Here is a 12845-nt window from a genome sequence, read left to right on the forward strand (position 1 = left end):
TTTGTCGAGGCAGCATTTGGAGACAGTGATCCATGCTTTTGTTCCGTCACGCATGGATTACTGTAATGCACTGTACGCTGGAGTTGGTCAATCGAGGCTTGCCCGCCTTCAGAGGGTCCAGAATGCCGCCGCTCGGCTATTGGTTGGGGGGCGTAAGAAGGACCACATAACGCCCGTACTGGCATCTCTTCACTGGCTTCCGGTGCGTTTTAGGGTTTGTTTTAAGATTCTCTTATTTGTTTATAAATCTTTAAATGGGCTGGCACCTTCTTATCTTGTGGAACTTTTGCGTCCGTATAATCCATCGCGGTGCCTCAGATCAGCAGATCAGCTTCTTCTGGAGGCACCAAGGGCCAGGCGGAAAACTAGGGGGGACAGAGCCTTTGCTGTGGTAGGTCCAAACCTATGGAATGCCTTGGCGCTTTATATTAGGCAGGCCCCCTCACTGTCCACTTTTAAGTCTTATTTGAAGACCTACTTCTATTCATTGGCGTTTGACCAGGAATGACACTCTGTCCGTAGTGTTAGTGTTTATATTACTGTCTATAGCTTTTTATGTGTTGTTTTTATATCTGTATGATATGTTAAGTGCTTTGGTCAGCTGTGCTGTGGTAAAGCGCTATATAAATAAAGTTGATTTGAGTTGAGTTGAGCATGTACTCTGAAAATATGCTTGAAAGAAAGAAAAATATATTGTTCTGTTCTCAAATGTTTTAAACACTATCTACTCAGAATTAAACAGTAGACAGGCAGAGTTAGCAAATAGCTGGTTAAGATAGGTGAGCTTTTATCAACTAAAGAGAACTGATGGAGACCAAAACAGAGCTAACAGGACAGTGACTATTGAACTGAAATTCATCAGGTGGACAAACACCAAAAATTAATGCTATTGTTGGTTATTTATTATAATCTGTAATGTGGGCTCTCAAGCAAATGTTGGATGATTTTGAAAGAAAGATTGTAAACTAGCACAAAGAAAAGTTTAGCAATGTTGCTCCAAATGTTTCTTCTTTTTACAGGAAATACGCACTTTCGTGGTTGGTCCTTCACCACCCCTGGCAGCATCACAGGCATGAGAGGCTCTTGTCTTATCATTCCTTGCAGATTCACCTACAGTAACTCCCAGCCTGCTGACCTACGTGTTATATGGTACTTGTACCAAAGCAATGGATACCCCCCTGTATATGACCAAAGACAAAGTGTTATTAGTAAGTATATAGGGATAACAAGCCTGGCTGGATCTGTGGGGGAGAGGAATTGTAGTCTTAAGATTGAGAAGCTGGAGGTGTCACACAACCAGGACAGACTTTACCCTTGGATTGATGAGAACCCTATTACCTCCTATCATACCATGGGTCATACGTTCTATGATAAAACCACTCAACTTATTGTCTCAGGTAAGCATTTGGTTACATTCATTCTCTCTTTCTAGACAATTCAGCCCCAATAAAAAGATGGAGAAAAAAACATTTAAAATACAATTCTCCACATCTCCATGTTGCTTTGAATTTACTGTAATAGACCAAGCACAGCAACCACAGATGAGCATCACTGGTATCCCCACGGTGGGAGAGCAGAGCAAAGTGTCCTGCACTGTGCACCATACATGTATCTCTGCACCCCCCATCCTGACCTTAAATGATGTACGTGGAGCAGACCTCACTGTGGACGTTCTGGTACCTGATGGGATGTGGGCAAGGACAGTTGAGCGAACTTGGACTGTACAAGAAGAGGACCAGAGTGTGAAATGTACTGTTAGCTACTCTGGTGGTCAGAAAGCCACAAGTGAGCTCAGGCTGGATGTTGAATGTGAGTACAATGTGAGATGATGTGTGATTTAAATTAGCATAAAACTGCTCCTGTTTAGTTTTAAATCTCATTATCACATTTCTACTCAGGTCCTTACGATGAAATCACAATGGTTGAGCCACCAGATGAGGTAACAGAGGGTGTGGCAAAAAGTGTCATTTGTTCTGTTTCCTACAAGTGCCAAAAAAACAAACCAACCATTGTGTGGAACTACAAAGACCTTCAGAGTTCATTGCACACCGAACAGATGTCGAGCTACACCTATAAGACAGTGTCAAATCTAACCTTTATTGGCTCTCTGAGTGATGACAGAAAACCTTTGACCTGCACTGCTCAGTTTAATACCGGGGAGACCTCAGCCTTTGCAGTGCTTCATATAAAGAGTGAGTTCCTACATGTCACACACTGTGGTCATACACTTAACAGTTTTACATTTTAGGGGGTAGCTTTCTGGAGGAGAGTTAGGCATGAACAAGAAAACCACTCCTACACCTTAAATATGAACCTACAGCGAGCAGCTGGTTAGTTTAGCTTTACAAAAAAAACTGGAAATAAGGGGAAACACATAGCCTAGTTCTGTCCACAGGTAACAAAATCTGGTTTCCAGTTCGTATAGGCATAGCCCTCTAATAGCTGTGATTATTGGGCTTATCCCTTGTGCATGAGCAGTCCTGAGGAGATTTCCCTCGCACCCTGTGCCCTGCACTAGGCTGTGCCCACTCAGGTCTGCTGTGGTGATATAAATGCCAATGTGACCAGAGATCAGCTCCCTGTTTTCTTTTTCACCATTCTACAAGAGCCATTCCTGAGATGTCTAAAGATCAGAGAACTTTGAACGCTGGACTTCATCATGCCCAGCGACCCACACCCGCACTGTGAAATCTGTCTCTGTGCAGACCATGGCGAGCTAGCACACTCCTCCCTTGGCTGCTTGCCCCTTTTGTGCTTGCTTGCCCATGGCAGAGAAACAGCGACGGGTTGCATCGGAGCACGATCCTGATGATGACGGCAGCTGGGCGAATGACCCCATGGTGGATGACCCCCTGGAGTTCCTCAGCATAGGGCCGGAGTCCAGTGACTCGCCTTGACCTTGTCACCCGGCTCCCCCGGCTTTCCCCTCGATCCACTGGTCAAAATGGATACCAGCAGAAACAAGCTCTCTATGGCTTAGCAGCACACTCCTGCCATTGGTCAGCTTCTGGCCTTTGGGACTTTGTTCTACGATCTGCAGGAGATCATCAAAAAGGCGACAGACTGAAAGGTCATTCCTCTCCTGCCGGCTGGCACCGCTCCTCCCCAATTGGACATGATGAGTCATTTCTACAAGACAGAGCAGCAAAGCAAATGCGGCAGTGGCTGTGGCACACATCAAAGCCTGGGCAACAATGATCCAATGGAACATGTAGCTGCACATGTCTCCAATGCCGGAGTAGATCTGCAAGAGTTTGCTTGGAAGGCTCCATAAGCCTTGACAGACTTTTTGGCTTGCATCTCTAGGAAGCTGTCCCCCACATGCAGCAGGCAGCTGATGAAGGGGATAGAGTGAGGCGGCTCACGTCGTGGGGATGGCAGCACCCTCAGCCCCCCTGGTCTGATTGACATAGCCACAGAGGTAAACACCACCAGAACGCGGCACCCAGCAACCACTGCTGCAGTGCACACTCCTCCCTGTACCTCCTCCTCCCTCTCCAGCCACAACCTTCAGGCAGGCCGTCCCACAGCACTCCACAGCTTTCCTGACAGTCTTTTCTCCTTTTTCTCTGAGTATGTACTGTCTGTTTAAACACACACTTCCCCACCACACATCTTACCCCTCGCACAGGCTGTGCCATGGGATGCACTGAACACAGTTCATTCTCTCCCTGTTGTCATGTCTAACAAAGGATTCTCCACAACGATGGACTCAGTGGCACTGCCTTGGTCCCTCTGCGGGTTCCCCACCTCCCTCCCATTGGTGCGTGTGAGTGATGGAGTTTCTCCGACAAAGATGGTGAAGCTCCGCTCACAGCGCTCTCTTCTTCACAGCCCTTTCACCACTGCCCTCCCATGGGCTGTGAGGAGTAAACATTTGGCCCTCACAGTGGCAGAAAGGGTACTTCAGTGACTTGTGCTAATGTTCACAGATGCTCCACAAATGAGTGCACATCCACTTTCAGAGTGCTACCCTATGTGGCAAAAACAGCTGTCCAGGAAGAGCTGGATGGACAAACTGATTTGAACTGGGTACACTCTGCAACAGGTGCTGGAGTGTGTACATCCGTGTGACTGGTTCACATCCATTGACCTAAGAGATGCTTACTTTCATGTGCCTATCGTCCCCAAAACACAGGACATTCCTGTGCTTCTCTTTCCAAGATGCACAGTTCCAATACAACCGGTTGCCCTTCTGTTATTCTCCAGCCCCCCGCACATTCTCCAAGTGCATGAAGACGGCGCTAGAGCCCTTTTTTATCTGGACAATTTGATTCTGATGGCACCTTCCAGATAGCAGACTACATCTCACATGGTGGAGCTGGTACAACACTTGACCCAGCTGAGTTTTGCAGTGAACTGGAAAAAGAGTTTGCTGCTGCTGTGTCAGACAATCACTTATCTGAGAATGAGAAAAAAAAATGTACAAAACTGTTACACTGAAAAAAGACAAAATGACCGAAAACAACCCCAATGCCAACAAAGTGACTACATTCATTCATTCATTCATTCATTTTCTACCGCTTAGTCCCTGAACGGGGTCACGGGTGGGGCCGGAGCAAATCCCGGCCGGCAATCGGGCGAAGGCGGGGTACACCCTGGACAGGTCGCCAATCCATCGCAGGGCTCAAAGTGACTACAGTGATATACAAAACAACAAAAAACAAACATAAAAAATAAACCAAATAACTAGAACAATGGACACAAAACTAGTGAAAACAGGTGTAAAATGACTAAAATCACATGTAGAACAACTACAATTAGATCCAGACTAAGTAGTAATCACATGGTTGCTTGCATGGTTGAGGAGTGGGGGCCATGTACAAACTGAATCTGTGCCCATGGGCCCGTTGTCTCATAATCCATCAACCAGAAAACTACAGAGAGCTTTTTGTTATTGTAATTAATTCCAATTTGCTTAAATTGTGTTGCAGGATTACCCAGTATATGGCAACTTTTAAGTTCTTCAAGACATCTTGGAGACAACACACATTTCCAGGACCATGTTGCTGTCGTTATTTTGCATTCATATATATACACAATACAGTATTTATGTGGGGCAAAGCGATGTTGGTCTCATGTTTAAAAATAAAGTATATATAATTACATACAGTGCCTTGCGAAAGTATTCGGCCCCCTAGAACTTTGCGACCTTTTGCCACATTTCAGGCTTCAAACATAAAGATATAAAACTGTAATTTTTTGTGAAGAATCAACAACAAGTGGGACACAATCATGAAGTGGAACGAAATTTATTGGATATTTCAAACTTTTTTAACAAATAAAAAACTGAAAAATTGGGCGTGCAAAATTATTCAGCCCCCTTAAGTTAATACTTGGTAGCGCCACCTTTTGCTGCGATTACAGCTGTAAGTCACTTGGGGTATGTCTCTATCAGTTTTGCACATCGAGAGACTGAAATTTTTGCCCATGCCTCCTTGCAAAACAGCTCGAGCTCAGTGAGGTTGGATGGAGAGCATTTGTATGGAATGTCCCTACTCTCACCAGTGAGGTCAGACACATGGAGACATCACAAGGCATATATGAGATAACCTCCACCATCACTTTCATGGTTGCTGGTGGAGACGGAGTCAGAAGCCTAAACTGTACTGCCATTTTTTGCCGTGACAAGCAACAAGCCAGCACAGTCAATTTCAATGTGAAGGGTTAGAGCACCTGCCTTTCTCACTTCCCTCACTCTGTTTTTGCTCTCGTCTAGGGAGCTTATGACCATCCGTCAGGGGGCTCGGCGGGTCCTGGACTATTCTGTTGACTTTCGGGTCCTTGCTACGGAGGCCGGCTGGGAAGACCGCCCATTACGTGCGGCCTTCTGGCACGGCCTCAACGATAACATTAAGGCCGAATTAGCTCATCACCCTGAACACACCATCCCCACTGTCAAACATGGTGGTGGCAGCATCGTGGTTTGGGCCTGCTTTTCTTCAGCAGGGACAGGGAAGATGGTTAGAATTGATGGGAAGATGGATGGAGCCACATACAGGACCATTCTGGAAGGAAACCTGATGGAGTCTGCAACAGACCTGAGACTGGGACGGAGATTTGTCTTCCAACAAGACAATGATCCAAAGCATAAAGCCAAATCTACAATGGAATGGTTCACAAATAAACATATCTAGGTGTTAGAATGGCCAAGTCAAAGTCCAGACCTGAATCCAATCGAGAATCTGTGGAAAGAACTGAAAACTGCTGTTCACAAACGCTCTCCATCCAACCTCACTGAGCTCGAGCTGTTTTGCAAGGAGGAATGGGCAAAAATTTCAGTCTCTCGATGTGCAAAACTGATAGAGACATACCCCAAGCGACTTACAGCTGTAATCGCAGCAAAAGGTGGCGCTACAAAGTATTAACTTAAGGGGGCTGAATAATTGAATAATTTTTCAGTTTTTTATTTGTTAAAAACGTTTGAAATATCCAATAAATTTCGTTCCACTTCATGATTGTGTCCCACTTGTTGATTCTTCACAAAAAAATGCAGTTTTATATCTTTTTGTTTGAAGCCTGAAATGTGGCAAAAGGTCGCAAAGTTCAAGGGGGCCGAATACTTTCGCAAGGCACTGTAATTAGCTTTTCATTCACGTTGCATCTGTTGTTTGTGTTATGCCTACAAAACTCCAAGCTAATATGATTTGTCTACCTGTAAGCAATATTCAAAGTACATCGCATCTAATTTCAAACCTTAACAAAATTATTTTTTAAATACACTGTCATGTTATGAGAGTTGATTTAGATATTAAACTAGAAGAGTGTATTCTTAAAAAAAAAGCCTCACATTTGTTGTGACCTGAGTAGTGAATGTGATAGGTCTACTACTGGGAGCAATACACACTGAACAAAATTATAAATGCAACACTTTTGTGTTTGTCCCCATTTTTCATGAGCTGAACTCAAAGATCTATGACTTGTTCTATGTACACAAAAGGCCTAATTCTCTCAAATTTTGTTCACAAATCTGTCTAAATCGTTGTTAGTGAGCACTTCTCCTTTATTGGGATAATCCATCCACCTCACAGGTATGGCGTATCAAGATGCTGATTAGACAGCATGATTTTTGCACAGGTGTGCCTTAGGCTGGCCACAATAAAAGGCCACCGTAAAATGTGCAGTTTTACTGTATTGGGGGGGTCTGAAAACGAGTCAGTATCTGGTGTGACCACCATTTGCCTCACGCAGTGCAGCACATCTCCTTCACATAGAGTTGATCAGGTTGTTGATTGTGGCCTGAGGAATGTTGGTCCTCTCCTCTTCAATGGCTGTGCAAAGTTGCTGGATATTGGCAGGAACTGGAACATGCTGTCATATACCCCGATCCAGAGCATCCCAAACATGCTCAGTGGGTGACATGTTCGGTGAGTATGCTGGCCATGGAAGAACTGGGATGTTTTCAGCTTCCAGGAATTGTGTACAGATCCTTGCAACATGGGGCCGTACATTATCATGCTGCAACATGATGTGATGGTCGTGGATGAATGGCACAACAATGGGCCTCAGGATCTCGTCACGGTATCTCTGTGCATTCAAAATGCCATCAATAAAATGCACCTGTGTTCGTTGTCCATAACATATGCCCGCCCATACCATAACCTCACTGCCACCGTGGGCCACTCGATCCACAACGCTGACATCAGCAAACCGCCCACCCACACAGAACACCTCTCCAAAGTGCCAGATGCCAATGAATGTGAGCACTCAAGTCACTCAAGTCGGTTACAATGATGAACTGCAGTCAGGTCGAGACCCCGATGAGGATGACGACCATGCAGATGAGCTTCCCTGAGACAATTTCTGACAGTTTGTGCAAAAATTCTTTGGTTATGCAAACCGATTGTTGCAGCAGCTGTCCGGGTGGCTGGTCTCAGACAATCTTGGAGGTGGAGATGCTGGATGTGGAGGTCCTGGGCTGGTGTGGTTACACGTGGTCTGTGGTTGTGAGGCCTGTAGGATGTACTGCAAAATTCTCTGAAACACCTTTGAAGACAGCTTATGGTAGAGAAATGAACATTCAACAGCTCTGGTGGACATTCCTGCAGTCAGCATGCCAATTGCATACTCCCTCAAAACTTGAGACATCTGTGGCATTGTGCTGTGTGATAAAACTGCACATTTTACGGTGGCCTTTTATTGTGGCCAGCCTAAGGCACACCTGTGCAAAAATCATGCTGTCTAATCAGCATCTTGATACGCCATACCTGTGAGGTGGATGGATTATCTCGGTAAAGGAGAAGTGCTTACTAACACAGATTTAGACAGATTTGTGAACAATATTTGGGAGAAATAGGCCTTTTGTGTACATAGAACAAGTCGTAGATCTTTGAGTTCAGCTCATGAAAAATGGGGACAAACACAAAAGTGTTGCATTTATAATTTTGTTCCTTGTATATAAACATACTGTATATTCAAATAAAGCATGAAACAATCATATGTGTGTTACCAAAAGACTCTACTGATGGAAAACTTCACTTATTATTATCATATCTGAATCTGACAGTTTTTTAAATGAACAGCTTCTGTGTTTGGCTGCATTCAAAGTATCTCCAGATACGTCCTAATTTTCAAACATATACACATATTCATTTGAGTTCTTCCTTGTGTCTGAAGCTGTTCAACTTGATGAAGAGCATGTTATAAAAACTTTGTCCAGTAGGTGGCGATACACTGTTCATAGCTGTTGTATCCTCAGGATTTCCCAGCAAGACACAGTTAAAGATGGGGACAGGCTGAACAACTGAGGATGAGTGAGACTCTGGGGCCATTAGCTTTTACAAAAATGATGCTACAGTAGCTGAACACTCACTAATAAGCCAAATACTTGCCTCCACTAAATCTAAGAACATTTACAGACAGATTTTTCTAGATCATACAGTAAGTTTGACATATTTATCTTATCACTTTGATGCCAGTATAATATTTCCTATATAACAATCTTTAAAAAAATCCTCAATGTTTGATTTAATCTGTTTGTACATAAGGCATCACATAATATCTGTGCCATTCATAACAGATGATATTTAGAGCCCATTCACATCTTGTCATTGTTTGATATGGTAAAATGATAGAGCCTTAAATTGTTCCTGGAGTAAAATAAATAAATAAAAAATCGCACTACTATTTTGAGGGATAAATATCACAATAGGAAACAAACCAAGCAAATGTGTGGTGGGCCTTGTTGTCTAGCAGGTCTCTTTTGGTGTTACTTTTAAATGAGACTGAGGGAGGATTTAGAAAGTCTAAGAAAACACACAAATACACTCTTGGATACATTTATTTATTTAGCTTTTTTTTCAGTAACATCAAAACATCCCAAGCCCGGATAGACACAGAGGGTTGAGTCAAAAAAGGCATCTGGTGTAAAAACATGCCAAATTTCAAACCATGGGAATCATCAGTGTGGAAACATATGATTCACTGTGGTGAGCCCTAACGGGACCAGCTGAAACTGGACACGTCAATAATGTCAGAATATGTTTAAAATTGCTAATTAAAACTGGCTTTGGTTTAATAAAGACACTCAATGAAAACGGAACTTTTTTAAAGCGTTTTTGAAGCTGCATGAAGCAGAAGACAAAGAGTCTTAACTTTACTAAATTACATATTCATATTCTGCTTTCTAAATGTTCTACTTTTCACTCATCAGTTGAAAGGATAAGAAAAGGGGTGTGAGAACTATGAGGCCATGCAAAGACTGAAAAGTGACACTGCTGTCTCCATCACTTAAGAGAACAGGACCGAATGGATCAGTGGTGTGACCAGGAGAAGAAGACCAGCCCTTTGTGCTGCTGGCACTGTTGCAGTAGTCACCCTGACAACAACTGACTTCTGCTCCAATGACATTTGAATGCTGAGGAATTCGTGGATTTGAGCAGATTGACGTGGAGGCACAGCCCTTCACTGTGACCTTTTCCCCTCCTGCAGCCACTGAGAGAATGAAAATGATGTCAATGTGTGAACATCAAGTTTAAATACATCTGCTGTCATCATACAACACTCATTGTGGAATTGGAGTTACTCTAGGCCTGTTCTATCGTTACCACTTACATTCAGACATTATGTTGTGTTAGCTTCCTGACAACAACCAGAAGCTTTCTGGAGCTAAGAAAAAGTCTGCACATAACCTCATATAAAATGATGGTGTTGTATTTATGCTTTGATTTATATGGATTAAATGAATGTGAGCTTCAGAGGCACTGCACTAACCAGCTGCTACTATACCTGTAGCTTTACAATTCACATATAAGTTAGGAACGTGATATCAGTTTTCTCATTTTTAACTCTATACCAGAAAACAAATGAGTATTTCTCAAAAAGCTGAACATTTGTGCTAATGATGAGATAACAGACCCTTGTTAGGGAGTGGCATGGTGACACGGTGATTAGCACGATCCGAGACCCCGGCCGACCCGTGGCCTTTCTATGTGGAGTGTGAATGTTCTCCCTGTGCCTGCTTGGGTTCTCTCCGGGTACTCCAGCTTCCTCCCACAATCCAAAGACATCCAGCTTAGACTGATTGGTGACCCCAGTTCCAGCACAAGTCGATGCTGGTTCAACTTTAAGTGTCTCTTGTTCTGTGACGCATACTTGTCCATCATGTCCTCCGGTGTTCACATGGAGTGTCCCTACTCTCACCAGTGAGGTCAGACACATGGAGACATCACAAGGCATATATGAGATAACCTCCACCATCACTTTTGTGGTTGCTGGTGGAGACAGAGTCAAAAGCCTAAACTGTACTGCCATTTTTTGGCGTGACAAGCAACAAGCTAGCACAGTCAATTCCAATGTCAAGGGTTAGAGCACAAGATTCAACTGTCCTGTATTTGTCTTGAAATTATGCCATATACTGAGTTGTGTATTTCCCTTCATACATTTGTATAAGTCTTAAATGCTTTTCTGTCACCAGGAACAGTGATGTACCAGGTGGGAAGTTCTCTTCCAGTAGCCATTTCTGTCTCACTTGTCCTGATTATAATCATCTTAGCTGCAGTGCTCATCTATAGGAAAAGGTACCTACCAATTCAAAATGTGCCAGTGCATTGATAATATAAACCCTATTGATTCTAGTGGCTTTTTGCTTTAAAGTTAAGAATAATGCATGTAACAAATATTGGTTCTAGAGGTGAGAAGTGTTTTTTTCTAACCCACAGGAAGACCACTGACAACTCGGTGAAACCACCACCTCGGCCAGAGAAAAGGTATGTATTTAATCCAAAATGTGCATAATAAAGACAAAACAAGAACTAGATGTCACTCAGGGATGCATACAGTATGTCAAATAAATGACCATTTATTTAAAAAACCTGTTACTGCATACATTTAGAACTAATGGAAATAGCTCTGCTTTGTGGAGGACTTCTTAAAGAATATGAGGATCATCAAGAGTTTTACTGTGAGAATTAATTCCCCCTATATAAATCAACATTAAATCAGCAGTAGGGCAGCATGGTGGCGCGGTGGTTAGCGCTGTTGCCTCACAGCGAGAAGGTTGCGGGTTTGCGACCTCTCTATGTGGAGTTTGCATGTTCTCCCTGTGTTTGCGTGGGTACTCCGGCTTCCTCCCACAGTCCAAAGACATGCGGCTTAGGTTGATTGGTGTCTCTAAATCGCCCGTAGGAGTGCATGTGTGTGTGGTTGTTTATCTGCATGTTGGCCCTGCATGAATGAATTTTTGTTGTTATATTTACAGGAAGTCATTCTGGGACAGATTTTCAAGGTACCATCTCAACGTTCTGTGATATGAACAAAATACCAGTCATCAAGAAAATATTAAACAGTATGATTAAAACACAATTACCCTTTCAGAAACCAGAACAACAGTGCAGACTTCAGTGTTGGCTATTTGTAAGTGTTGATCAGTGTTCCTCTACTATGTCACATAGTTCTTGCACAGCACAGACTGAAACTGATATTGTGTGATTTCCTACTTCTTCTGTAGAAGCAGCACCACCACTGTCCATTAAGACGCCTCAAAGCAACGCTTTCCATCCCCAAAGGACTGAGTTTTCCAAAACCAGCTCTTCCTTACTTTTTCAAATGACATTGCATTGTAACTCATTTAGTTGTACATGATCTTCTTCCTTTTGTATTTGTGTGTGATCCAGTAACCGAAGAACTCCTCACCCTGCCAGGACACAGGGCACTACTGCACCGGTGAGTGGTAATATCCACATCATAGAAATTAAAAGCTGCAGCCACAGGTAATGTTGTTCCTGTGCCAGTGTGTATGTCTACGAAGAGGCTCAGTCAGTCATGTCGTGTGATTGAAGTACTGTTCTTCCATAGACTCTGACTAGCATACCAAGGCTGCTAAAAGGAATTCATTATGCATGACTTACACTACTTATGACCTGTTATCTGAAATGATAACTTGACAAACATTGATGGATTACTGATTGGATCTACGGACACAGGCCCTGGGGCCCAAGGGGTCAGGGGGCCCCTAGACTAGAGAACTGTGACGTGAGTGTTAATCTTAACATTGGACAGCCAGTTGAATTTCTACAGTGTGACTACAAAATCCACAAAATGAGGAAAAAAAATGTACAAAGCTGTTACAAAGAAAAAACACAAAGTCATTGCACAGACAAAATGACTGAAAACAACCCCAATGACAACAAAGTGACTACAGTGATATACAAAGCAACAAAAACAAAACAAACATAAAAAATAAACCAAATAACTAAAACAATGGAACCAAAATATGTACAAACAGGTGTAAAATGGCTAAAATCACATGCAGAACAACCACAAGTGGACCCAGACTAAGTAGTAATAACATGGTTGCTCACTCTGAGTCTTGCTCCTAGAAATGTAGGAGGAGTGGGGGCCATGTA

General features: G+C 43.2%; 1 protein-coding gene across 1 annotated transcript in view; it reads left to right on the forward strand.

Annotated features, from left to right (window-relative positions):
* The window catches only part of LOC109953559 (uncharacterized), a 14143-nt gene extending 1879 nt beyond the window's left edge, over positions 1-12264 (forward strand). The window contains exons 4-11 of the mRNA XM_020589036.1: positions 1020-1397; positions 1522-1809; positions 1899-2192; positions 10916-11018; positions 11160-11207; positions 11699-11725; positions 11815-11853; positions 11948-12264. Of these exons, the coding sequence (XP_020444692.1) occupies positions 1020-1397; positions 1522-1809; positions 1899-2192; positions 10916-11018; positions 11160-11207; positions 11699-11725; positions 11815-11853; positions 11948-11972 (1202 nt within the window). The 3' untranslated portion in view covers positions 11973-12264. The remainder of the gene's footprint in view (positions 1-1019; positions 1398-1521; positions 1810-1898; positions 2193-10915; positions 11019-11159; positions 11208-11698; positions 11726-11814; positions 11854-11947) is intronic.
* Positions 12265-12845: the final 581 nt, after the last annotated feature.

Source organism: Monopterus albus, unplaced genomic scaffold (genome assembly GCF_001952655.1).
Source record: "Monopterus albus unplaced genomic scaffold, M_albus_1.0 scaffold774.1, whole genome shotgun sequence".
In the NCBI taxonomy this organism is placed as follows: Eukaryota; Metazoa; Chordata; class Actinopteri; order Synbranchiformes; family Synbranchidae; genus Monopterus; species Monopterus albus.